This window comes from Rhipicephalus microplus, chromosome 5 (assembly GCF_043290135.1).
Source record: "Rhipicephalus microplus isolate Deutch F79 chromosome 5, USDA_Rmic, whole genome shotgun sequence".
Taxonomy (NCBI): domain Eukaryota; kingdom Metazoa; phylum Arthropoda; class Arachnida; order Ixodida; family Ixodidae; genus Rhipicephalus; species Rhipicephalus microplus.
The window spans coordinates 122477227-122491107 of NC_134704.1; the positions used below are offsets into that span (position 1 = coordinate 122477227).

Here is a 13881-nt window from a genome sequence, read left to right on the forward strand (position 1 = left end):
AGTACAAGGTTGCCCGGATTTATGGCACGGCCGGCGACACTAGGAGCAGCAGAGCAAGAGCAGCAAAAGCAGCGGGAGCCACGGCAGAAACAACGGCTGCCATTGGCCCCGAGATGGCAGACGTGTTTGTTTCAACTGGGTGCCGCTAGATGACACGACCTGTTCAGTTTAACCATGCGAAAATTGGATTTTGAATCACTCGCGCAATTTCCCCTTCACGCCATTCACTCGCGCCATTCACTCGCGGAATCGCTTGCGCCATTCCCCATAATTACATCCGGTGGTTGTTGTTTTTTTCTTTTTTTGTTATTCAAACAGAAACAAACAAGAAGTATTTTATTGCGTCTCTTGGTGCACGAAATGTTCTTCATTTAGTGCAGCCACTTCTAATACTAGTGACTGATTTTAGGCGGACCATCTGGCAACATTAGGATCATTTTGAGAATGTCCTGCTGTGGCGCATGTGTTCTTGTGCATTTACCTTAATTTGTCGATAAATAGGGCGCTACTGTTGATAATATGGTCTCTTTAGAGGTGGTCGTACGTTAAGCTTTCACTTTCACGTAAATTGTTCTTTGACTTTAGTGTCCTTTTAAGAAAACCAGGTTGTCAAGTTTTCCGGGGCCCTTCACTACGGCGTTTGTATAATTAAATGGTGGTTTGGGGACGTTCTAATCTAACAATTACGTATACAATCGCTCAAACTATCCTGTAAAAACACTTTACAAGTAATATTTCTACGTTTACTTTTCTACTTTCGTGCTTGCGGAGATAAACGGATACTGCCAGGCCACCATGCTTGAGCAGCGGGCGAAGATTAACACTTCATGCACATTTACTTACTCAACTTCTAAGCGCCCTTCAAATCAGTGAATCTGGCTTACCCAAAGGTGTCGCCGTATTTTTTTATCCATTTCCCAATAATCTTATATACGTCCTGTGAAAGAATGCAATGAAAACATAAATTATTATTCTCAACTGAATCATCTCACAAAAGCCTGAACATCACGAGTATACTCAGGCAGAAAATCAAGAACTCGACGAAGTGTACTAAGTAGTAGGGTAATGATTCCACATTTTTATTAAAGATGTACGATAACGAACTTTACAACCGAATCTTATACCAGCACAAATTGCATACAGTTCGAATAGCTTCCGAATAGTAGGAAAACCATTTGCAATTTATTCTGATAATGGCGTATTAACCTTTCTTTTAAACGGCCCAAGATATTCACATTTTCTTCGAAACAAATCTTCACAAGCTGTAACGAAATAACATTATTACGATTAATTTTAACGAAATGAAATACCACAATTATTCGGCCGCATACGTCATTAACTATACCATTCGAAATATTCTGTAACTGCACTCTGCAATACAACAGAGACTAAAGCATTGCAAATGTTGCCTCGCTAGCTACTTTGAAATAAAAAAAAACTGATGGTATAATACAAAGCAAGCTTTATGAATTAGATTGTCTTGATTGTTATAGTAGTACACTGGTGTGATGCGATCTCATGTCAGGTCATGTGGTGGATTGTCGCGTTGGTGACACTGGAGTTTTAAGCAAAAACGCCTTTATACTGTGGTCAACTTTGCGTCGAAAGTCCCTTAAGTAAGCAATTTTAACATGAAAGCTCTGGAGCGTGACCTGAACTACAGTGACTGATACCAGCGGCGAAGCGCTGGGCGCTGTTGCCGAGATAGTACCTCAGTATGCTTGGATAGTCCGTCGGCATGCAAGGGCAACATCTCGACAACAGAACTCACGCAGCTCTAGTGTCAACAAACTGTTTCAGGGCACGCCGCGGAGCGTCCGTGGTAAGCTTACGGACGACTGTCCATGAGCTCCATGCATGCGGGTAATTCAGCGATGAAAGTAAGAAAAACTACCCTTCGCTGCTCCAATATGTCGTTCATTCGAGGGTTTTTTGTCGTGGCTTATTATTCGAAAAATATTCGTTTTTTTTTTGAATATGCAGTATTAGATTCGTCATTCAAAATTTTCGAATATTCGCACAAGCCCATTTTTATCATCGTGCCATTCTGATTTTTATTCGCTTTGAGCATTTGATATGGCTATAATGCTGGCGGCTCGCTAATGGGACTCGGCTTTTAAACACCTCAGTCTCTACGATAAGCAATTTTATATGAGTACTCACACATACCTTACCGAAATAAGACTGTAGCAAACACGTAAATTTGTCCTGCTGGCAGATAGGCTCAACTTAAGGCACATATAAACTGCAAGTGTGCGGTTAATTGCACCGTGAGGCTGAACTATTCAGGGCTCGTTTATGATTGTAAGCCTTGAAAAAAGTAAATATGCACGCAAAATTTATGGTATTACTTCATGCTTCGAGTTATCAACACGGTCGCTCACCAAGCTAGTGCGGTTCACATATTTTGTGCACCTACTGCTGGATGAAATCGAATAAAAAAACAAGTACGAGCAACAACACATTGTTGTATATGCCTACACTATTGTAAACTTCGATTTCTTGGAAGCATAAAACGATAGTTAGTATTCAAATTTCACTCGAGGATTTTTCTAAGAGCCTAATAATTCATCACTAAACCCTGAGTGATGCTTTTCTAGAATTTCAATAGCAATAATTTAAAAAGTTTTACAAGCTAAAACGCTATATGATGAAGAGGCATGTCATATAGCAGTAGTCTCTGGAGATTCAACATCACGTCATCTAGCAAGCCGCAGTCACAAACTGTAGTCCCGCAAGGGCCGGGAAAATGAATAAGGGGAACCTAACTACGCCATATGAAAGAATTCCTTTTCCGTATCCCCTATATGAATCATTATTATAAGTCAGCCTTCGAAAAACATACCGGTATTGATTTCTACTATGACTAAAATCCAGACGCCGATTCTGAAATATAAAGTTTTCGTTCCATTGAGATGTTTTTACTGTATTGAATTAAAATTCTTGCCCCATCATTTCTTTCACTCATAATACCACGTTTGTTCATTATTTATCAAGTACTTCAGACACGTAGTTCAAGTAGGGAGGGCAAATACGATTGTACAACAGTGAACACGTTCAAAACAAAAAGAATAAAGGAAACAAAAACACTACTACAAAAATAGAGTCAATACGTTTGGCGAAACGCTGTACAAACAAATAATATTAATCAGCACTTTGGTGTCAGTTCGATTACGCAATTCTATTCAGTTATTATGCGAGGAAAAAAGAATTCTTAAATGTGTTCGTTCTCACTAAGTAGGGTGTTAATGCATCTTGTCTACGGTGACGAGTGGCTTTGGTTATTAGGGGCGACATATATAGAGGTGAGCCCAGTGGTGAATTGTTCGTGTAAACTAGTTTGACAAAATTCCAGTCTGTGCTTCTGTCTTCTAATATCGAGTGATTCAATGCGGTTAGCATTCATAAGTTTTATGGGTGAATCCTGTCTTAAGAATTTGTTAAATATAAATGTAACTACCTTTCGCTGCATTCTCTCGAGGTTATTGACATTAGTTTTTGTATACGAATCCCAAACGATACATGCATAATCTAGTTTGCTTCTGATTAGGGCGTTATAGGTGTTATATCAGTTGTTATAGCAGTTGTTAGTGCATAGCAGTTGTTATAGGTGTTATAGCATATAGGGTTATAGAAAGGTGTTATAGCATACGGTGCCTCACGAGAAAAAAAAATTTGCTTGAGACCAGTGCCATCTCTGTAGCTTACCCAAACAAAGCGCTATTAATTGCAAAGGGCGAGAAAATAATGTTATTACTGTTTAGAAAAGTCAATGACATTCCGTGTGAACGTCCCCGGGCTGTGCGTTTCAGACCGCTGCCGTGGAGGATGTATATGGATGATTTAGACCACCCGCGTTTTTACCACCTTTCGACAAGACCACTTTGTGAAACATTGACCCCTGTAGCGGCAACCCCTAATAAAGGACTTCTTATCTCTTTGCACCCACAACTCCACCTTAACTTCAGACTTATAAGAGCAGCGACTGTTCAACTCATCCCGTAATCTCAACATTTACATACTTAGAAGGGCAGTGAACGAGCCTAAAGCTATTTAATGGCGCTTTAGACGTATTTAAAGGCGTTTTATTTATGTGTGGTAAAGGGCTCTTCACTCCTTCCACTCTGACCACGCTCTCACCATAGAGTGGTATTCCGCGAGGTTGCCCCATATTAGATTGGGCTTCGGTCCAGGAATGCCGATCCTCTTGAAGTACGAGAAGTGCCACCACCGCGACCTGGAGAGAAAAAAAAAGCCTTTCTAATAAGTTGTCTGAAGACATTTTTTGTGTTATCAAAGACCAACAGATACCTAACTGCTTCAGAAAGAATCCACTAGTTGTCAAGTATTTATTCCGTAATAATTTTTAGCTATTTTTACCAAACTTATGCCTAAGGTGGACATCATTCATAATGCATTATAACAACTTCGTTAATTTGTATACCATTAGTTGCATCTATATTGTTAGAAAACAGTAAAGATTCCACATCATGGCATACTAAATATTCATATGGCCATAATGGTGACATCATACATAATGTATCGGCATCTTTGTTTAATTTTTTGTTTGGGGGGGGGGGACATTCAAGCTATTTTCCACTGCACTAAAATCGTCGGGCTATCGTTATTGAGCCTCGAGGGATTTGGAAACTAAAAAGATGAATTGTATAGGAAGAAGAAACCAGCGAAAAACGACAAGCGAGGACAGCGGAGAAGGACAACCACACAGGACAAGCGCTGGCCTGAGTGGTTGTCCTCCTTCACTGTCTTCGTGCGGTTTTTCACTGGTTTTCTATTACCACGAACAAACTCGCCGAGAAAGCAACGTTAACAAATTGTACGTTACGCAGCACTTTAATAAACTGGAAAGTTCATTCAGCACCTCTGCGAGCTAATTTAAGTATATAAGCTCATTTCACATTGTTGCAAATCAGTTCCACGAAATCCCGCAATATGTCTTAGGAAAGTATATCGGACAAACATCCGTTTACTGTATGCAGCCGAAAAAAATGGTACGGAATTCTCAGAAAGAGAGCTTCGTAATTCCCGAAAATTCGTCCTGGTCCGGGGATCGAACGCGGGATCCCTACCCTTCCGGGGTGGTTGCTCTATACTTGTTAAGCTAACCAGAATGTTGTACTATATTGTAGCACTATAAACTATGCTGAAGTGTAATGATGTACTACATATTTCTACGTTTTTTATCACGCGGTCGACGATAGAAAGCGAATTCATTTTACGGCAAGGCTCGATGGTGCTGCGGAATTTTACTTACTCAGAATATCAGCCCTACAGCAACCATCATTAAAAATAAACGTCAACCTGTTTTTTGTTCCCGTACAACCTGATTTCGCAGGGGCGAACAGCCAACTTATAAGCGTACAACAACCTCGAAAGACATGTTTCCTTTTTCTTTTTATGGATACCTTCTTTCGTGTTATAAATAAGAGAATGCAACCACGCAAGGCGCAATCGTTCTGCGTAGCCTGTTATTGCAAATAGAGGCTCGTAAACTCACTTAACTTAGGAGTGTGCGTAATAAAGACTTCCTCTTATGCAACACTTGATAACTCTCATAGTATGAGTAAAAAAATACCACTAATTGACGGAGAGTGGCAAGGGACAGGGGTTAATCCCCTCTTCCCTCCCCTCGCCCGGTGGAAACTGCCAGACAATAAAGTTTATTCATTCATTCGTTCAAGAAAAGTGATTAAAAAGGAGGCAGGGAGAGAAGCGACGTCGGGGAGGTGACCCGCAAAAAATTTCACGGCATATCTGTGGAGTGAGGTGCGAAGCGTCCACTCGTCCGTCCGTCCACCTGTCTGTCTGTCTGTCTGTCTGTCTGTCTGTCTGTCTGTCTGTCTGTCTGTCTGTGTGTCTGTCCATTCATTTGTCTGTCCGTTCGTATCACACTAGAGCCCGCATCGTACGGATGGGCGCTTCGCCCCACTCACCATCATTCACTCCGTGGGTATAGTGTGAATTTCTTAATATAACAGCGCCATCTATTTTCTTTAATTGTTAACCGTGCTAAAACCACTAGCGCCATCTAATGATACTAGTTTGAAGGACATATACACACAACGCAATTTAGTGAGCAACTAATAAACTAGAGATGGCTACATAATACTACTACGACTAGTACGGAGAAGGGAACGACCAACACCCTAAGGAGGTTCGCCGCTAAAGTTTTGTGCATCTTGTTTTTAGCGGCGAAGCTCGTTGGGGTGGGGCTCGTTTCCTCCTGTGTTGTAGTAGTAGTAGTAGTAGTAGTAGTAGTAGTAGTAGCATTAGTAGTAGGAGGAGGAGGAGGAGAAGGAGGAGTAGGAGTATGTAGCCACTTCCACATTTAACAATTGCTCTCCAGATGGCAATGTATGTATATGCCCTATAGGGAGCCTACATGAACGGCCGTTTTTAGGGTGATGTCAGCCTTTGACCCACTACATGCCGCTAACGCACCGCCGCCAGCCAAAACACAATGTTGCCAGACAGCAACGCCGCGCTGTCGCCCCATCTTGGTGCCCGCACTGCGTCTACGCCCGGTTGCGTTTAGTTCTCAATAATACGGCGTCGAACGTTGCGGTAGCGTGTTAAACGCTGCCGGTAAAGCCTTAGAATGCCTGGATGCTGCGTACCGCTCTGCACTAACCACAACAGAAAGGGGGTGCGAATGTTCCGCTTCCCAGCGAGCCCTGGCCGACGACAACTATGGCTGGCTCAAGTGAAGCGAGACGGCTGGGAGCCCACCAGTGCGTCTCGTATTTGCTCTGTGAGTACTGCGTATTTCGTTCACTGTTTTTTCCTGCGGCACACGTATATGTGTTTCGCGGTGTTCGCGAATGAGTAGATAACCGAAGTTGTCGTTGCTGCGTCCACGCATTGCGAGTAGGAAGCCCACAAACGGGACGCGTCCGCGCGTTCGTACGGAGACGCGCTCGCTAGTCTGAGCTGTTGCCACGCTTGCGTTCGTGTCAGCGTAACCTCAGTATTATGTCGCAAGTGTTTGTGTGTGGGCTGCGAATTTCTTCGTGCGCTCACTTTGAGAACTGGGTCGCTTACACGACCCTGAGAACCGCCGCTGTCACTCGGTCGGCTCCTTTTTGTTGCGCCGTACTTCGCGTAGCTAGAGGGAGCGGCGGCTGGCTCCAAAATGGCGGCGCACAGAAAACTATGCTGAATTTGGTGGAAGCTGGCAACAGCGTGCCCCGTTGCCCGCTGGTTTTGGCTGAGTTTCTTGAAGGCACTTATTAAGATGTCTCCACCCTAAAAATGGCCGTTCATGTAGGCTCCCTAATGCCCTAGGATATATGATCATTATATGGCGTTATTGTTTTTCGAATAGTTGATTGACGGATGGACAGACAGACAGACAGACAGACAGACAGACAGACAGACAGACAGACAGACAGACGGACAGATGGACGGATGGGCGGACGGACGGGCAGACAAACAGGCATACAGGCAGACAGACGACCGGATGGATGGACAGACAGACAGACACTTCAACCCACTCATCCTCATTCATTTTGTGGATATGCTGTCAATTTTTCTTCTGCTAAAGCAGCTGTACGTAAATGTTGCTTTCAGACCAGTGGTTTACCCAATGCGAACTAGATCACCTGTAGATGTCATCATCGATGCTCACTATGCATTTTGACCGCCAAAGAAAATTAATTAAATTTTGCGAAAAAATACATCTGACGCATATGAAATAGAGGCTAGCTTACACGCCAAAAATGAGCTCAAAGAAATAATCATAGCTTCAAAGGTGCCTCAAAAAATCTGAAAGGTAACTGTCAGAGGCTACTCATTCCGGGAAGACATCACAGATAGAAAAAAAACCACATCATATCCACGAGTTGAATTAATACAAGTGGGGTGAAGCGGATGGACGGACGCATGGACGGATGCGCGGACGGACAGAGGGACGCACGAATGGACGGACGCATCAACGCAGAGACGTACGCTCGGATAGATGGAGGCACGGACGGTTGGACAGGCGCACGAGTGCAGGGACGTACGCACGAGCGGATGGACGGTTGGACAGACTCATAGATGGACGCGCAAAAGCACGGACGGACTGATGAACACTTTGCCCCACTCATCATCATTCACTCCATGGATATGCTGTGACACCGTTTTTAGTGCCATGCAGTGCAATGCAACTGGCTACTACGACTACGACGACACGGGACATACGACCCACGGCGTAAGGGGCTTCACCCCTAGAACTGGTGACGTCATTATGTTGGCATTATAGGACATCGCACAACAAGGCCGCGTACATTGTCATTATGATTGCAGTGTTTCTTACAATATTTACTAGAAGTAACTCTGGCGCGAGTGTCCATGAAAGTTGCAACGCACAGCCTGCATGGGAAGGATGGGCCCAATCTTCGTTCTTCTGGTTCTGTTTGGCTTCCTGAGGCTTGAATTGGCTTTGCCGCAAGACAAAGTTCTTCGAAAGTTCAACATTTACGCTTCACCACCTTGACCTTTTTAAGCTCACCGATCCAAATCGGCTCACGAGTCTCACAATGATCTGTTCTTTTATTCGAAAGAAAACCAAAACACAACCACAAACAAATTTACAAGTACATTCGAAGCCCTCAAAGACCGAGACTAGGCAAATCCAAGTACTAACCATAATTTCCATGGTGGATGAACCAAAAGATTAAAGAATGAGGCCATATCGACGAAGTGAATGATGATGAAGGAGCTTGCTCCAGAATTTAAATCACTGAACTGTAACTCCTCCGCACATACGCTCGACCATGGTACAAAGACGTCCCCTATCAGGGGCAGCGAAGATTTTATGATGCTAAACCCCTACAATTAATATTGTTATTATTATATTACTGTTTTATTATCAGTGTCAATATTTCTATTCTTAATATAACACTAATATTATTACTAATTATATTATTATAGCAAAGGTTCGTTTGCAACTCCCCCCCCCCCTAATCCACGAAAATCGGCAGATTGGAACGGACATCGCAAATTCCTCGAGCCTGAACTATGCTTGGAATGGTGCCGACTATGTGCGTGGCGACGGACGGCGGTCGCGTTGGTTGCGTCTCGCGTAGCGTTGCTTGCCCAGCGTGCTTTCTCATGCAAGAACATAGACGCGCGCATAGGCACCGTTCAGTCGAGTTTTCCAGTCCGACTGTAGCGCCAGAATACTTAGCCTAGCGGATAAAAAAACAACCTTGAGAAGGCGTCAATGAAAATGGAACGTGACGCGTGCGTTTCGCGCACTGCATCTGCCGGTGGATTGTGGCTAAGATACATGAAGGATGCGAGCACGCGTCTATTTTCTGCGTGCCCGTAACGGCGAATATCAAAGACTTTGAGAAGGGTCATTGTGAGCAACGAAGCTCCATCTGGTCAGTGTGCTGTGCCTAGTGGCATTCGATTGTGGCCCTGTCATTTGCTTCAGAGGAAACGTGGCTACTACGGCCGGATGGATGGACAAGGCATGGGACAAGGCTCGAGCATAAGGAGCGAGCTCCTAAAAAAACTATGAATCATCTCCCCGAAGAGAACCCTGATGGTATGCAAAGTAGCAGCGGTGCGTACAGCATTGACTCGGTTGAAACGGGCGTCAACGCGGGGGCTGGAAGAACAGTTTGAAGCGTAACTCGGTGTAGCATTCACTCGAGTACACGTTTGTTCGAAACGCAAAGACACGGGAAGCGGGACGCGTTGAAGACGCTTGCGCTCGCCTTCCTTGGCTCGCGTCTCGTCGGTGTTATCCGCACGCCGTCTGTGTTCTCGAACGCGATCAGTGTTCTTGACTCACACCTCGGCGGTGTCACTGGTCTTTCTCTGCCGACGCTTGCGTTCGGCTTCCCTGGCTCGCGCCTCGTCGGTGTTGACGTAGCCATTTGCAAATGCGATTGGCTTTGCGAACGCTCGCAACGCCGGCGACAGCCGCGAAAAGTACGCATACGTTATAGCGGGAAGCATGTGTCACAGAACGAGCGCTAAAAAAGAGCGCGCCGCCAAATCCCTGCGACAGCGGGCGGCAGAAACGCCGCGAGGTAAAAAGAAAAAAAAAGAAAGCAAACATCCAGGGCTCCCGGGCGCGCGCTCTCCCCGCAGAAGCACGGCTTCGCAGACGATCCTCCTCACCCCACCTCGGCGGCCCAGCAAGCCCGCGATTTTTCCAGAACGAAGGGGGCGGGGCCATACCGAGTTGACTCACCGGCCGGAGAGGGCATTCCAACTGTCTCGCCCTCTTCCCAGCTTTCGCCGCGTATCGCGCCGACGAAATGACCAGAAATTTCTGGAAGGTGGCGCGGAAGGTATTTAATCGAGCGGCCGAGACGACAGAACAGGAGGTGACGGAAGTTAACGCCAGAGCGCGTAGGAATTCCGCCGTGTAGTCGGCGAAGGTTCTGCCCGTAGTGACAGAACAGGAGGAGACGGAAGTGAGCGCCAGAGTGCGTAGAGAGTCCGCCGTGTAGTCGGCGAAGTTTGTGGTCCGTAGGGACGGCTCGAGCTACAGGCAAGAGTGTGTGTGTTTACCGCTATCGAGCGAAGACCCGTGGCAACCGCTGCGAGTGTGAAGCCGACGTGTTCCGGCGAAGAAGTTGAAGTTTGAAGAGTGGCCAATTGAAGACGGGAGGTTCCTGGAAGAGAACTTCGAGAGCTGCGGAACGACAACAACGCTGGACTTTGAGTGAGTGATTCTCGGAAGAGTATCATTCAGACTTTTGTTCCAAGGACTTTGGACTGAATAGGTTTTATATCTCTTTAGTCTTTAAGTGTCTTGGTTGTTCAGTGCATGCGACTGCATTGTAGTGCGTATTGTTGTCTGTGTCCGTTGTTTCAAGTGTGGTTGATTGTACTGTGTAGTACATTGTCTGTTTGGTGACGTATTGTATGTAACTATTGTGGAGTGTGCATACGTGTGTATTGTTTTTGATCTGCCGTTCATGAGAATATAATTTTGTTTGTTTATCAACTCTCGGCTCTGTCTTGTTCTTTGGACCACAGCCGGCGTCCGCTGGCGCACCAATAAGGACCACTTCTAAATTGTCCACGCTTTCGTGGTGCGGTTCGGGGGGCCGATACTTCGGCTATCGGAATTAGCCCGGCGATCGCCTCCCTAATAAACGGGACAGGTGTGACAATTAATCTGGCGTCCGCGATACAGGACCTTTTGGTGCACAGTGTGTCCAAAGTAGTGAGAAAGAGCCTCGAGTTGTTGATAGTGCTATCGGAACGATTTTGTGTGTTGTTCAGTGTTCTCGTTAACGAGTGCAGGGGAGTGTTCCGGTAGACTGATTTAGGCAGATACTTTTTCCACGCGGCAAGGTTTTATTTGCGAGTTGCGAGACACAATGGATCTCGAAAAGTTAGTTACTCTTGGTGAAAAGATGGGTCTTTCTGGCGTCGAACTACGGAAGTGGGTCACCCAGAAGGAAAAAGAAGAAAAAGAGAGAGCCAAAGAAGAAAAAGCAGCCGAGCTGGAAAAAGAGAGGTTGGCGGTCGAAAGAGCCAAAGCGGAAAAAGAAGCTGAGGTGGAGAGAGAGAGGTTGGCAGCTGAGAGGGCCAAGGAAGAAAAAGCAGCTGAGTTGGAGAGAGAAAAGCTGGCCGCTGAAAGGGCGAAGGAAGAAAGAGAGCAACAATTGAAGTTGGAGTTGGAGAGAGAGAAGTTAGCAGCCGAAAGGGCGAGAGAAGAAAGAGAAGCGAGGGAGCGACAACAGAAAGAAGAAAGAGAAGCGAGGGAGCGACAGCTGAAAGAAGAAAGAGAAGCGGAGATGGCTGAAAGGGAACGGCAGCGGCAGCACGAGATGGAACTCGAGCGGCTCCGTTTGCAACAGCGAAGCGAAACTCCCGTCCAAGCTAGAGTTGAAAGCAGCGAACGGGAAGATCACGGCTTCCGCTTGAACCCAAGCAAGCTGCTCGTAGCGCTTGATGAAAGGAAGGACGACCTAGACGCGTACCTCCACAGATTTGAGACGATTGCGAGGAGCCAGAATTGGCCCGAACAGCAATGGGCAACTGCTTTGAGTACTTGCTTGAGTGGTGAAGCGCTCAGTGTGTACGGTAGGCTGACGCCGACCGATGCAGCCAACTACGCAAAGGTGAAGGCTGCTTTGTTGAAGCGATTTAGATTCACTGTGGAAGGATTCCGGGACAGATTTCGGACAGGAAAGCCAGCTGATGGTGAGACGGCTACGCAGTATGCCGCCCGACTTTGCCATTATTTCGACAGATGGATTGAACTTTCAGGGACAGCACAGGAGTACGATGAGCTTAGAGAGCTGCTAATTAAAGAACAATTTCTTACTAGTTGCCACCCAAGCCTGTCGCTGTATTTGAAAGAGAGGAAGGCGGAGTCATTTGAAGGAATGCTTGAATTGGCTGATCAATTCTTAGAAGCGCAAGGAGGAACTAATTTGGCCAAGGTCAAGAAAGATTGTCCCGATGATTCGAAGAAATTGGCTCCTGAAGAAAAGAAGCGTGCACCAGAGAGCATGCAGCGATGTTTTCTGTGTAACCGAGTGGGTCATCGCGCGAAAAACTGTCGAACGATCTTTACGAGCCCTACGGTAGTGAAATGTTTTAAGTGTGGTCAGACTGGGCACAAAGCAGATGCTTGTCGGAACGGAGTGAGTCAAACTCACCAGGTATCCTGTGTTCAAGCAGCACCGAAATCCGATAATAATGCCGTCACCGACGGATTCGTAGAATTTAAAAATGGGGAGAAAATTCCTATTGTTGGTGCTGTAATGTCAAAACAGCCAACCGGTGTTACGAAAGGAATGCCAGCGCTGCCTGGAAAAGTTGCGGACAAAAAGATTACGGTGTTACGAGATACCGGCAGCTCCACTGTTATCGTGAGGAGAGATTTGGTACGGGAAAGAGAGTTGACAGGCAGAACGAAACCGGTTTGCCTAATTGACCGTACGGTCCGAATGCTTCCCGAAGCAGAAATTGAGGTTGAAACCCCGTACTTCAGCGGGAAGGTTACTGCGTTATGCATGACGACCCCCCTGTATGACCTTGTCATCGGAAACATCGACGGGGCGCGAGGGCCAAGTGATCCAGAATGTTTGGGAGAAGACCCGAAGATCGAGCCCTCGCCAACACAGCGGCCGCGAGATACAAGGGAGGAGCATCCCGTGACGGATCTCACTAGAGCACAAGGTGAAGCTGCGGCGCAAGAGACAGCGAAGGAGAAGATGATCGTGTCGAATAAGTTCGCGGGCCGAGCAACCGGACTTACGTCGGCACGACCTAAACCGACCGACCGTGTAAAGAAGACGGAGGCGGCCAGCCGGGCAAAATGTAGAGGCATTATCAAGCGGGTAAATAAACAGACAGGACCCGTCGAATGTAATGACGCGTTAACGGTGTCGGAAGAGACAACGATGGCTGAGACGACGCCTCAGATATCGTCGTGGGAAAGGGCTCGCCGAAAAAGAACGTGGAAACACAAGAATAGATCGAGCGAGCACCGCAAAAAGGGGCGCAAGCGCTGTTCGAAGTATTCAGGATAAGTGCTGAGGTCGAATCAGAATGTGTTGGGCAGTGCTGAGTGCCATATGTTGTGTTAATGTTCTTGTTATCCTGTGTCTCAAGTGTATGTCGAGCGAGTCAGTGTTCTGTGCGATGATGTGATGTATAGTGTTGTATAATTGTTGTATAGACAGAACTTTGTACGTTTGTGTTGTTTGGAATGTGTTATGAAGTGTTGTAGGCATGTACCTGTGGCTATATTTCACGTGTTGTGTAATCGAATTACAACGTACAATTGTATTGCGTGATATATTGTGAATGTGACGTGTCACGAGCGACGGATTGTGTTACAGTCTGTGAGAGTGTGTGGTGACTGTTCGCGCTCGTTTGTGTGGTTTGAATATT

The 13881-nt window shown here is 46.1% G+C and overlaps 1 protein-coding gene across 2 annotated transcripts in view; it reads right to left on the minus strand.

The window, feature by feature from the left end:
• Nucleotides 1-13881, minus strand: part of LOC119173746 (cytochrome P450 3A14) — a 64229-nt gene that overhangs the window by 29880 nt on the left and 20468 nt on the right. For both annotated transcript variants that reach the window (XM_075895875.1, XM_075895874.1), the window contains exons 2-3: nucleotides 4141-4237; nucleotides 885-937 (exon numbers count right to left, since the gene is read on the minus strand). In XM_075895875.1, the coding sequence (XP_075751990.1) occupies nucleotides 885-937; nucleotides 4141-4237 (150 nt within the window). The remainder of the gene's footprint in view (nucleotides 1-884; nucleotides 938-4140; nucleotides 4238-13881) is intronic.